Here is a 13,070-nt window from a genome sequence, read left to right as displayed (position 1 = left end):
TGAATATGCTGTTCTAGGAAACTTGAAGTTCAACAATTCTTTTATTGACCACTGCAGTGGTATATTTTATGCAGAAAAAAATTGTCTTACACTTCTCATTTTCATAGTATTTATGGATTAATGATAATAATAACACACAACCTTACCATCAACTATGTCTATGTGGCAGGCATTATGCTAAACACATCACATACATTAACCCATAATTCTCTCAACAACACAATAGGGTAGTCTTTATAATAGTCCTCATGCGGAAATAATTGCCCATTTTGCAAATGAGGAAGGTGAAAGGTCAAATAACCTGTCTTTGGACACACTGCTAATAAGGGGAAGAACCTGAGTAAGAACCTAAGTGTTTCTGACTTCATCCCCAAACTCTGAGCCTATTGAGAAAACTGTCATTGGGTGCACCTGTATGTTGCTGTACCAGTCAAGATTCAGTTGCAAAAAACCAGAACTGTCTCAGACTAGATAAAGCTCTCTTTGGGAGGGCTGAATAAACATGTTCTAGGTGACTGCCCAGGAGTAACTCCCAAAGCCACACCGGAGAACCGAACACTTTGGGACCTGTTGCCTCTCCTCAAATCAGTGATCTGCCATTCTAGAATAACACCCCCACTCCTATGGTCAGAAGTCTGTCTCTGCTGCAGCCGCCTCCAGGGCCACGCCGCACCTGCTGGAATTCAAACCAACAAAATGTTTGTCCCATCCTCAGCCTCTTGACACTCCCAAATCAAGTGGCTGACACTGGAGCCACACGGACAAGCTCCATGACTCACAGTGCGTCCACCACGTGTGATCTCCACACACTTCTGCTTTCCAAATGCTGCCCAAATGCACCCGATATGGTGAACCTAACTCAAATGCAGACCCTTCTCCCCGAGGGAAATGAAGAATTGTGTTTTCGCTTTCCAGCACGTAGTGCAGGAAGAGCACAAATAAGGAGGGCGAAATGGATGTTGAGTTCTAATCCGCTATAGCAACTACAAGTTCCAAGGATTTGGATTCCTGTGGAGTGGTCTCCTGATTAGGGCTGCAAAATTTTGTGCTTCTAAAGCTTTCATCAGATTCTCAAGGAGTCCACGACCCCAAATGGATCACGCCCAGTTTAATATAGTATCATTCATATGATATCATCTTGAGAATGAGATTAACATTATGGGAGAAGCTAAAACAGTGCTTAAGAATGGGAGCTCTGAAGTACAGCTAAGTTCCAATTCTGCTTCTGTAACTTAGCAGATGTTTGTCCTTTAGCATGTTACCTAATTTCTTTGTTCTCCAGTGTCCTCTTCTCTAAAAAGTGGAAAGTAGTACCAACCTAATAAAGGTGTTCAGAAGATTACATGAAATTTATGTATAAAGTACCTAGAAGAATGCCTGGTACTTAGGCAACGCTCCCAAGATATTAGCTGTTGTTACTGGAAAAATCTTTAGAGAAGATAAGTTCTAATCTTAAAAGGTTATGTAATAGAGTTGCAGTCAAGCCCCACACTTTAAAATTTATTTCTAATTTCATAGAGCTTTTAGAAGTAAGAACCTGATTTCCTGTGACAGCAAACAGAAAGACAAGCCCTCCTCTTTATGGTGATGACCTGGTTCTACTTAAAGGATACATTAATCTAGCAGCCAATTACTGCCAGGAGGAACAGCCCAAGCACAACTGTGCCCAAACCAAATTTGTCAGTTCTAAAGAGGCTGAGGGCTGAAATGGATAATATTTTGAAAGTATTCAAAATGCCAACTCTTTAATTATTTGGAGGGGAGTGTATTTATAGTTACCTCATCCTGGCAGGCCCACTCTGATACAATTTCACTCAATCAAATATTCCACACAAGTCTTGTTATCTGGTGAGGTAGATGACTGATAACTCTAGCTCACAGAAATCTTGCAACCCAAGATCCTACCTTCCATGCTTAAAGGAGCAGGACTTAGGAGCCTCCATGGATTCTGACCAATATTTGCATAAATGTAATGAAGCTTACAAAGAAAAGCCCTGGCCCTGCTGGGCTCCTCCGGACAGCAGACATGATGTTCAGTCTTGGCAAGAATGGAAATGAGACACTTAAATTCCGGCCATACAACAGCTTCCCCAATGTCTGCAATGTATGTGCCAATCAACAGCAAGGGCAACCTACATTTCAGCTTCTGGTTAGTAACTTCATGCTAAATTGTTTGATGCATGGCTCCAATTAGAAGCCTTGTTGACATCATATAGTAACACATTAAGAAGAACAATTATGACCAGTGTCGGCCAGCACTTAGGGCTCTAATAGGCTCTCTGATATACTGCTGGTAGGAGTATGCCTTTCCTGAGATTGACATGGGTATATCTCACAAAATCTTTGAGAATTTCTCTCATACCGCTTCCCAGAAACAAGCTGAAAATAAAAGTAAAGAGGGAAACACCCACCCAAAATAAACAGCTGAAGAGGAGATACTTAACCAAAGATGGGCAGAAACCACCTTGAGACTGGTAGAAAATACAGGGACGTGAAAGGGTCTGGCAGTGCTTTCGGGGGTGGCAGCTGAGGAAGCGGTAAGGCCGTGGGAGCTTTACCAGACAGGACTGAATCCTGGACCTCAGCCCAGGCTCCGAAGCACAGAGCGCCAGTGGTGGGAATCACCCGCCCACGTCGCCTTTGGTGTGCAAGGATTAATCCCCGGGAAGCAAGGTTGGTACAACATTTGGAAATCAATAAATGTGGCACATCACAGAAACAAAATGAAAGATGAAAATCACATGATTATATCAATAGGTGCTGAAGAAGCGTTTGATGAAATCCAGAACCTATTTATGATAAAAACTCTCAGCAAAGTGGAACTGGTTGAAAGAAGGTGAAGGGATTAGACACAGAACATATATGCATAACCCATGGACATGAACGGTGTGGAGACCGGCTGGGGAAAGGGGATGCTGAGGGGAGGGGGGCAAAGGGGGAAATTTGGGACAACTGTAATAGCATAAACAATAAAGAAAAATTTTTAAAAAGAAACTGAATACTAATTGACTCACCAATTCCACTTCTAAGAATTTATTCCAAAGAAATAGTCTGACAACTGCATAAATTGTATGTACAAGGATGTTCAGTTAGGAAATGGAAAAGAACTCAATGTTCACAACATAAATTGGTTAAAATGATTATGGCATGGCCTTAGAATGGAGTTCTATGCAGTTATCAAAAGAAAAATTTTGATGTATTTAAGTGCAGGTACAAAAAGTTGTCTAAGATGTAAATTTGTAAAACCATGTTCATAGTATGATCTCACTTGTGTTTGTGTATACTTATATATAACATATATTTGAATATATGTATTGCATATGTATATATAATTATATAAATATATAATAATTATAGAAAGCTATGCACTGAAATGTTAACAGTGATAACTTAATGTTTGAGTAGCTTTTTTATTTATGCTATTCTGTATTTTATTTTAAAATATCATTATATATTACTTTGTTAATCAGAAAAATTAAGTTATTAAAATATTTAGCCCTGGCTGGTGTGGCCCAGTGGGTTGAGTGCTGTCCTATGAGCCAAAAGGTCACCAGTTCGATTCCCAGTCAGGGCAGATGCCTGGGTTGTAGGCCAGGTCCCCAGTTGGGGGCATGAGAAAGGCAACCACACATTGATGTTTCTCTCCCTCTCTTTCTCTCTCCCTTCCTTCCTCTCTAAAATAAATAAATTCATAAATAAATAAATAAAATCTTTGAAACAAAATTTAAGCCCAGATAACACTTTTATTTGAGGATAGTCCGAAATACATACTGAGATTCACACATCCAGAATCACAAAGAATCCCTAAGCTCTTTCTTTCTAGGTTGTATCAATACAGGAAGAGGCAAACTCTAGTGCCTTTAGAAGACAGGTAGGCAAAATGAATAAATGAAATAGAAAAGGTATGAGGCAATGGGGAGGGGAAGTGACCACGATTAAGTACAGAGCACATACCCAGTCTAAGGGCATTCAAATTCAAAAAAATTTCCAGCACCCAAAATACACCTGCAGGCTCAGTCTGAACATTAATTTGCTAATAGGACATTTTTGGTATAAACCTACACACACACTGCATTGCTATAACTCTCTCACACAAGGACTACTGAACATCCCTCTCTCCCCATCTCCTAAAGTTAAGTGGTGTCTAAAAAAGAGACAATTTTTTCATATTTGTAAAATTATCTTTCTAATATGTAATATAAGAAACAAGTTGGTCTCTCTTGATAAACTTGTCTTCTTCCATAACAGAATGAAAGCAATGAATTTAATTAGTTTTCCCTTTCTCTTATTTGTTCTAGAAAGCTCAGGAACTTTCTTAGCCTAGGTTTACTTTTACAACTGCCTTTTCCCCATAAACATTTAGTTCTTTTTCACGTGCTTTGATGGGTATAGTATATGCATTACGTTATGGTGTATGTACATACACCACTTAAAATATTTTTGAAATTCAGATTGGACAGAGGGAAATAGAAATAAATTAATATACTAACATAATATTAGCATATAATAAAATAATTGTAATTACTTGCACGAATACTTTGTATACTTTGGTATTATCTCTATTGGCTACATTTTAAACAATAAAATATATACTGCAAATGCAATACGACGAATTTAGCAACTGACATGGGAATGAATTAGGAAAAGAGAAGCTGAAGGGGGTAAGAAGTAGAATGGAAAAATGACACAATAATTGTATTATAGAATATGTATGTGCACCAACGATTGTGCCAAAATAGAATTTAAAAAATGGCATCTTTCTTCATAAGCTTTTACCCATACAAGTGGCTCAAAACCTATTGAGTCCCTTGTACTCAACAGGCTGAGTAAGTGAGCCTGAAAGTCTCCCTTCCCCGGCCTGCCCGCCCCCAGGCGGCTCTACCTGCCCCGAGCTGCTGCTGCACCACCCACCCATCACCTCTTCCTCAAAAACTGGGAATGAGAATATAAATATTCTTCAAACTTAATGTTTATTAAAAATTAAAAATTGATGGTAGGTAATTATCAAAATGAAATGTGCTAACATGAGTAATATCAAAATTAATTATTAAATATTTTAAATGGTATTTTATTTTTACATTTATAAGCTGCTCCTTTTTTAGGAATAGAAATTCCAGGGATCAATGAAATGCTGGGAAATTCTTTAAAGGAAGCCTTTGGATAAATTTAAGGCACATGTATAATTTTGATATTAAAAAGCTCTCATAAAAAGCAATATTCTGCTCAGACATACATATAACAGAACATTACCAGCATCTTGTTTTTATTATCTCCTGAAATAAACTTCAATTTAAAGAAGTGAAACCAAAATACATAACTATAATCTGGTTAGTTATTAGAAATACATTTCTTTTTTTTAGTTTTTAATTATGTTTTATTGATTATGCTATTACAGTTGTGCTGATTTCTCCCCCATGGCCCCCCTCCACCCAGCACCCCCCACTCCCTCAGACAATCCCCACACCACTGTTCATGTCCGTGGGTCATGCATGTAAGTTCTTTGCTCCATTTCCTGTGCTGTACTTTACACCCCCATGGCTATTCTGTAACTACCTATTTGTACTTCTTAATCCCCTCACCTCTTCATCCGTTTCCCTACATCCATGCCAGAGAGCATCTGGCAACCATCAAAATGCTCTCCATATCAATTTATTGTTTAACTATGCATCTTGAATTCTCATTAAGGTGGAATAAGGCAAAACATCGTGGAAATCAATTTAATAAGACAAAGGTCTTAAATAATAAATCATTCTCCCTTTTATTTAATTTGAATACTTAATTAGTAGTTAGTGGTCAAAAAACTTTAGAAAGAAAAAGCTGGCTAAGAGAGTAATGTTATACCAATGTGTAAATAGCATTTAGTATGAAGTTAAGACTTTCTAAAAACACCCCAGCATATAAAGCTAATTTTTTTTTTTGAGAAAAAGTACTTAGAGATAATGAAGAAGTTCCGTATACCTCTTAATGCAAGGAAAGTCTGAGGAACAAACAAAATTTATAAAAATGTGTTTTTTGCCCCAAAACAAGAAAAGCACAATGGAGTATGTGGCAGTAGACATTTCTGAATTGATTTTTTTTTAATGAATATGGAAAGCGAAATATTTTGATGATGCAAAGTACCCACAGCATGTACAGACTGACAATCTAAACATAATTACAAATAAAAACAGAGAAAAACAACACTACCAGTAATACGCTAAGATACCAAAGAAAGTGAGTACAACAATGAACGCGTATTTCGCTCTCTTAAACCAGGAACATATGGTGGAATCACTGAGCATTTTTAAACCATTGGAAGGTTTCTACTATAATCTGTAAGATGATACATACTTACTGTGTATACACAGCATATATTTATACCTAGGCCACACAGATACACTTCCATGTATAAACCTACCTACTAAGTGACTTATTAATGTCCAAAATGAATACCTAGAAACTCAGAATCGACAAATTAGCAGTAAATTACAGAGAAAACAATTACATGAGGTCCACAGTCCCATTTAAATAAAACTCTTCCATGAAAGAGCCAGCAATGGAACTGGCAGTGATTTTGCAGCAGCAGCAGCAATCCATAAAGGCTTCTTAATTTTCCTGTCATTTAAGAATTAAGCCACTTCCAGTTCACACAGATCCTACCAGGTGCACTAAATTGATGTCATTATGAGCCATCAGGAAATACCCACTGAGACCTATACCAACACCGAGAAGTTTTGTTAAACAGCTGTGTGTTTTAATTGATTTGTATTATTTAAAATAGGAACAGTTAAAAGTCAGTTATCGGATGTTGTGTAAAAGAGATGCCTGAAGACTCCAGGGAGATTGAGTTCAGAAGAAAGCCAATCACTGGAACTTCACTTGAGCATTGAAGATTATTACTAGAGGAAGCACAATTAAATCATCAGCTTATCAGCCATCATTATAAATCACCAGGCAACATATCAAGCTTCATTATTTAAGAATCCTTAACCAGTGACTTCCTGTATCACTGTGAGTCAAAAGCAATCTACTCACCAAACAGTACCTAAAGAGTTTTGTTTTTTTGCTGTGTTTTGATTTTTTCTTTTTTGCCTTGAGAGATTTATCTAGGAAATATAACAAAGACTCACTAAAAGTAATGATCATTGTATGCATGTTTTAGACATGCTAAAGTCTACAAAAGGAAATCAGTAGTATTTGGAATATGCAAAATGTGCATTGCATAGGCTCCTCCTGTTCCACTCCCTACAGATATTTAACCCAGTTCTCTCATAGTACTTGCATCGGATCATACGAGAAAAAATAATCAATGACTTCCTTTTCATTTTTAATCCACCCAATGTCATTCATTTACTTGTCTTTAGACAACCTTCTCTAGGTATGTGGAATAAGAAAACAGCATTTCTCAAAAGTCTTGGTTTCCAAATTTAAAGTGCACCGTTCAGGTATCAGAATATATTTGAAAGGAGATACAACACAGGTTGAGTTTTACATAGAATCCTCTTTTCTTAGTCTTCAACCAACTCTCTGTAGATGCTACCATTATCTTTCATGAAAGAATAAGAGAGTCTTCATAATTTGTCCAAGGTCACATAGCTAGTAAGTGGTGGTCTCAGAGTCTAATCCACCCTGTCTGGCTCCAGCACCCAGGCAAAGGCTCTGACAGGTAGCAAGACTCCTTGGAAAATGGTTGACCCCAAGTCTGGGCAGGAATGTGCAACAAACAATCATACCAAAAAAGCAAGAAGCCAGCAAAGCTATTTGAGTAGTATCAAAATAGTTCAGGAGACAAGTTAAAGAGACTTTCAGTGGCCAAAGATAAGGCAAATGAAGTATCAATGAAGATAATCACTACAATTAACTGAACTGCATAAAACATTTACAGTATATCCATGATCTCATAAAGATACATAAAAAAAGTTCTTGGTGACCTTTGGAGGATGCTGAAAATCAACTCATTATCTGGACAGCTAGACTATAAAGAGAAAGAACCAAGTATTTGTCCTGCCTTTTCTATGCAAAGCATACCTCAGGTAACTAAGCTGGTGAGGGAAAATGCGTCATTATAGTAGTCCACCTAATAAATAATGAATGATAAAATTAGAAAAATCACCATTTTGCACCCCCTAATGAATTAAAAAACATAGGTAATAATCATCAATGGCTACTAACATCACAAAAAAAGAGCAATAACCAGAATTCATGTGCCTCCTGACAGAAGTACCCAGAACCTAGGAAGTATCCTTGCCCAAAAAGCCAAACCTGAATCTGGTTAAGCCTCCAGAGCTAACAACAACTGATAGGAAATACAGGGAGAAACACTAAATGACACCACAGAGATATAACTAGAAAAAAAAAATCCAGACTGAAATACTTTAGGACAAACAACCTTGTTTCTCAACAGCAAACTGTAAGGGGGAAAAAAAAGAGAGAGAAATGAGAATCTTAGATTCAAAATATCTTAAAGACATGTTAATCATTTTAATGTATAAAGATTATTTGGATCCTTTTCAAAGAAAGTATAAAAAGAAACAAGACACTTGGGAAAATTTAAACATCAATTGCTATTTAAGGATATTAAGAAATTTAAAATTTTTGTTGTGATAATAGAATTGTGGTTATATTTTTGTGTCTTTTTTTTAATTAAACTTTTTATGTTTAGATAACAGTAGATTCATGTGTGGTTATAAAATATAATACAAAGAGATCTTTATACCCTTTACCCAGTTCCCCCAATAGTAATATGTTGCAAAACTATGGTATGATATCCCAGCCAAGATGTTGACAGTGATACAGTCATATACACAACACGTCCCTCCATACCCACTTTCCTCCCACCTACACTTCCCTCTCTAACCCCTTGGCAACCACGTATCCGTTCTCCTATCTATAGCTTTATAAATGGGATCATACACTATGCACTCTTTTGGAACTGGCCTTTTACACTCAGCACAATAATGCAGAGATTCATCGAGGTTGTGGAGTGTATCAATAGTTGTTGGTTCACTGACTGCATTGCTGAGCAATATTCCACGGTAAGGATCCATGACAGTTTGTTTAACCATCCACCTTCGCAAGAGCATCTGAGTTGTTTCCATGGGCTATGATGAATGGAGCTGCTATAAACATTTGTGTAGAGCTCTTATGTTTTAAAGATATCTCTTTAAATAATATGATGTCTAGGATTTATTTCCCAAGAATTCCACATTGGGTAAAATACTACTACTAATCATCATAATAATAACAGCCATGAGTTTATAAGTACACTATAGTATCATCTCTACTTTTGTGTATGTTTATAAAAAGAGAACGGTAAGAAAAAATTAGTTATCTAACCCCTACACACCCACATTGGTAAACACACATATCTTCAAGTAAAACTGAAAGTATGCTTTTTTAGTTTAATGACTTTTGACAGTGTCAAGATCATAGGAGCTTTTTACCTAAAAACATAGAGCCCACACCTTCCAGTGATCATTATTGTAATATTCACTTTACCAATTTAGGCAGATCCAACCTAGGTGTCTGTTAACTTTCTTTTGGAAGTTCTTTAGTAGGTTGCAGGGTTGAGGTAATAGATAGTCTGCAATGCTGGACAAAAGCAGATAAGTAATCATCATAATCAAATGTATGAGATTCATGAGTGGCTTGCCTTCAAAAGAGAGGGTTTGTGTCTGACATGAGCAGGTCCTTATCATCAAGACAAATGCTGAGAGAACAGAAGTGTGATTACTGAAGATGAACAGCAGAAAAACTATAAAAGCACAATCAAGCCTGAAAATGAACTGAAATGCATTTTATATTATGCAAAGGCTGCTTTTGTTTTTAAGCCTCTCTAGAGGACAGGAGATTATTATCATGTTCAGTCTGCAAGCTAATGGTTCTTTAGTATAATTGTGCAAAATGATTATGTATTAATATTTGGTGCTGCCAGTAGAGGGTGGGGTAAAAGTAGGGTTACAGTTGTTCATATGAAAAATAATACAATAGTTACTAAATAATACAAGAATTAACCATGTTTCACATACAACTGTGAGCCTACTTTTGCCCTACCCTGTATTCTATCAGCTCATTCTTCCCTCGTGTTGTATTGTACCTTTCCCTTCATCCCACTATTTTTTTCTCCACATGCAGGCTTACAAAAATGAAGACTCATCCTCTCAAAGATCTCAAGCAAGGGAAAGCACATAAATACCAACCCATTAGCCAATCTGGGATTAAAAGCCAAGACCTCAAAGGAAGCATTCATAATGACTTTCAAATGCCAAGTAGTGCAATGACAACAAATGTGCTAGGTCTTTAGTGCCTGTACATACACTGTAATAAGCAATTCGAAAGCTTAAATAAAATTTGTTATCTAAAGTGAGATAGCTATCCACAAATCAATCCTTGTAAGACAAATTCCAAAGGAACATCTAAACATTAAAGTTGTGTTGTAGTTTGGTTATATCAAATATCTTTCCTATTAAGTGGGTCCACACCTGGTGTTAGGAATAGTGATGTTTATTGTGATTGGATTTGATAATTATTACTATGCTATGATAGATACAAAAAAAATTATAATAATAGTCTATCAATATGACACTTAAATGTCTATAAATTGAAAGGTATTAATCAATTCCATTAAGAACAAGTAAGGTACAGACTAAGTTTGTTTGGTTGGTTTAGCAACTTAGGAGTTCTATTATTTGAATGAAACCTATTCATAACATCATATTAGGAAACTAAGAAAAGAGTTGAGTTTAAAATCTTCTTCATATGACATGAGTCAGAACAGAGACGTGTGGAATTAAAACCCAAAATGACATAGACCACCAGCAACTCTTCTATGAGAAGGCTTGCACTGAGAAGATTAATAACAGAGCTGCTAGAGACAAAAAAAAAAAAAAAAAGGAAAAGGATAAGAATTGGGCTCAGGAACACAATGGAAAACATAACTGAGAAAGAGCTGAGAAAAAAGGCACTAAAGTTAAAAACGTACTTTTGTGTATGATGCTCTCTCCCTCTATCCTTTGCCATCTCCTTCACTCTTACAACCAAACATTTTCTGGGCCCTGTGGATTCTGAAGTTGCAGTATACATTTTTGGATAGCTCGTGGTCAATGACGACATTGGAAGTTGAAACTCTTAGCACTCACCTTGACATACTGAAAGGTCAATCTAAAATATTTTGCATAAAATAAAATGCTCTTGCCAAAAAATCTTTTGTGACTGGTTTGCTTATATATCTCATTACCCTTTACCATACCAACTACCCCATGCCTATTCTACATAATTAGGATTTCAAAGGGGGCACTCTTGTGAGCCGAGGGGACTTCAGAGAAAGGAATATAGGAGAGAACAAGAGGAGAAAATACAAAGAAGGAACAAAGGCAACAAGGATGGTATTAAACGTGGAAAGAATTCCAAAAACAAAATGCACAAGCCAGGTTCAGGGAAATGAATGGCTATGTTCGGCAGCCAGGGAGTGACAGCCACTGAAGGCCTGCTGAGGCATTTAGACCACATGCCGCAGGCCCTTGCAGATCTACCGTGGGTTTGCACGTGGGTAGGATAAACGCAGCAATAGTTAAGATGTGACTAATGGTAAGACAGGCAGGGAAGAAAGGAGCAGAGGACCAGAGGTAGGAGACTTTACTAATTGTTTCAGGTGAGGCTATGTGGTTTAATCTAGGAGAGCCAAAGTGGGAAGGAAAAGGAAAAAACTAATTTGAGGGGCAGTGTGAAAGACACATACTTAAATCTGGTTTTGTCCTCAATTAAAATGTAAAAAATGGTCATTTGTAATCATTGTCAAAGAACTACTTATAAAATGCTAAGGATTCTTATGCTGATTGGGAGATAAACTGTCATTATTATGATCAAACACATAAGAGCATAAAAATGTTAATAGTTGATAAAGTCATCTTTAAAGGAAGCTTTGATTAAGCTCAACAGAGCCTTGGAAAAATAAGATTTTGATATAAGTAAAAATTATGTTTTAGGAAACCATAATTGGTTGCAAGGTGATGAGTATTTTTAAATTTCTAAAATAATTAACTACTGATTTTAGCAAGGCAGTAATAATGACATATATGATTGACATCTATTTTCTCTACTTTTGCAAATCTACTTTTTATATTTACTTTTGCAGATCTATTTTCTCTGCTTTTTCAGATCACTAATGCAAAGCTATTATTAATCAAAAGTTAATTTTTTTGCAAATACTCCTACAAGTAAAACTTTGAAACATCAGAGGTAACACCAGCTAAATCATCTATTTTTTAGTGTATATGCCAACTTCGCTTCTATTCTCATTTATTTAATACATTTTTGTCGAGCATCTACTATACTTTAAGAACTATGCTGGTGCTGGCTGTACAGTGAAGAGCAAAACAGATATGGTCTGTCCACGTGACAGCACACAGTATAATATAGAGGGCAGACATTAATTTTTCTAAATATCCAAATATATAATGTAAAATGTGATAAGCACTATGAAAAAATTACAGGCTGTTATGAGAGTTGATAACAGGGAGGCTAACCCAAGCCTGGGTCTGGGAAGGTTTGTTGTTTTTTTTTTTAAATGAAATTTGTCTTTGAATCGAAATTTGTAAGTACGTAGAAAAGTGAGATAGGAAAGAGTAGGGAAGAGAGTACTAGGTGAAAAAATGAGCATAGTAAAAGGATCACATATAATAAAATGAAAATACTCTCCAACCTGTTGGGTAATGGTGTCCCAGGGCCCCTGCTGCAGCCGCGTCTTGTAGCACTCACCGACGCCTTCCCATATGTCCTTCAGGGGTAAAGGCCTTCCGTCTGCGAAAGTGCACGGTAGACTATCAGTCAGTAATCTGCGTCACTCAGCGGTGCTTGGTGTCTATCTAAACCTATCAGGAGAATATTATGACTTTCTAAAAAACCTTTACTAGTACACATACAATCTATATATCAACAGAGTGCTATGTGAACTAGTTGTTTTTTTTCCTGAGGGACATTTAAACATTCAGGCCTCCCTCCTTTGAACCATTTAGCAGTTAAATTATCTGCAAATTCAATGCCTCTACAAAGTTTATAAAACCAATAAAATCCAAATGTGTTTTAGAGAGAAT

The 13,070-nt window shown here is 36.6% G+C and overlaps 1 protein-coding gene across 2 annotated transcripts in view; it reads right to left on the bottom strand.

Moving 5' to 3' along the window:
* Window positions 1-13,070, bottom strand: part of ATG10 (autophagy related 10) — a 214,151-nt gene that overhangs the window by 49,991 nt on the left and 151,090 nt on the right. For both annotated transcript variants that reach the window (XM_054578556.1, XM_054578557.1), the window contains exon 5: window positions 12,680-12,777. In XM_054578556.1, coding sequence (XP_054434531.1) covers window positions 12,680-12,777 — 98 coding nt within the window. The remainder of the gene's footprint in view (window positions 1-12,679; window positions 12,778-13,070) is intronic.

Source organism: Pteronotus mesoamericanus, unplaced genomic scaffold (assembly GCF_021234165.1).
Source record: "Pteronotus mesoamericanus isolate MK-2021 breed Mesoamerican mustached bat unplaced genomic scaffold, CSHL_Meso_final contig_50, whole genome shotgun sequence".
NCBI lineage: Eukaryota > Metazoa > Chordata > Mammalia > Chiroptera > Mormoopidae > Pteronotus > Pteronotus mesoamericanus.
This window is presented reverse-complemented; position numbering and strand designations above follow the sequence as displayed.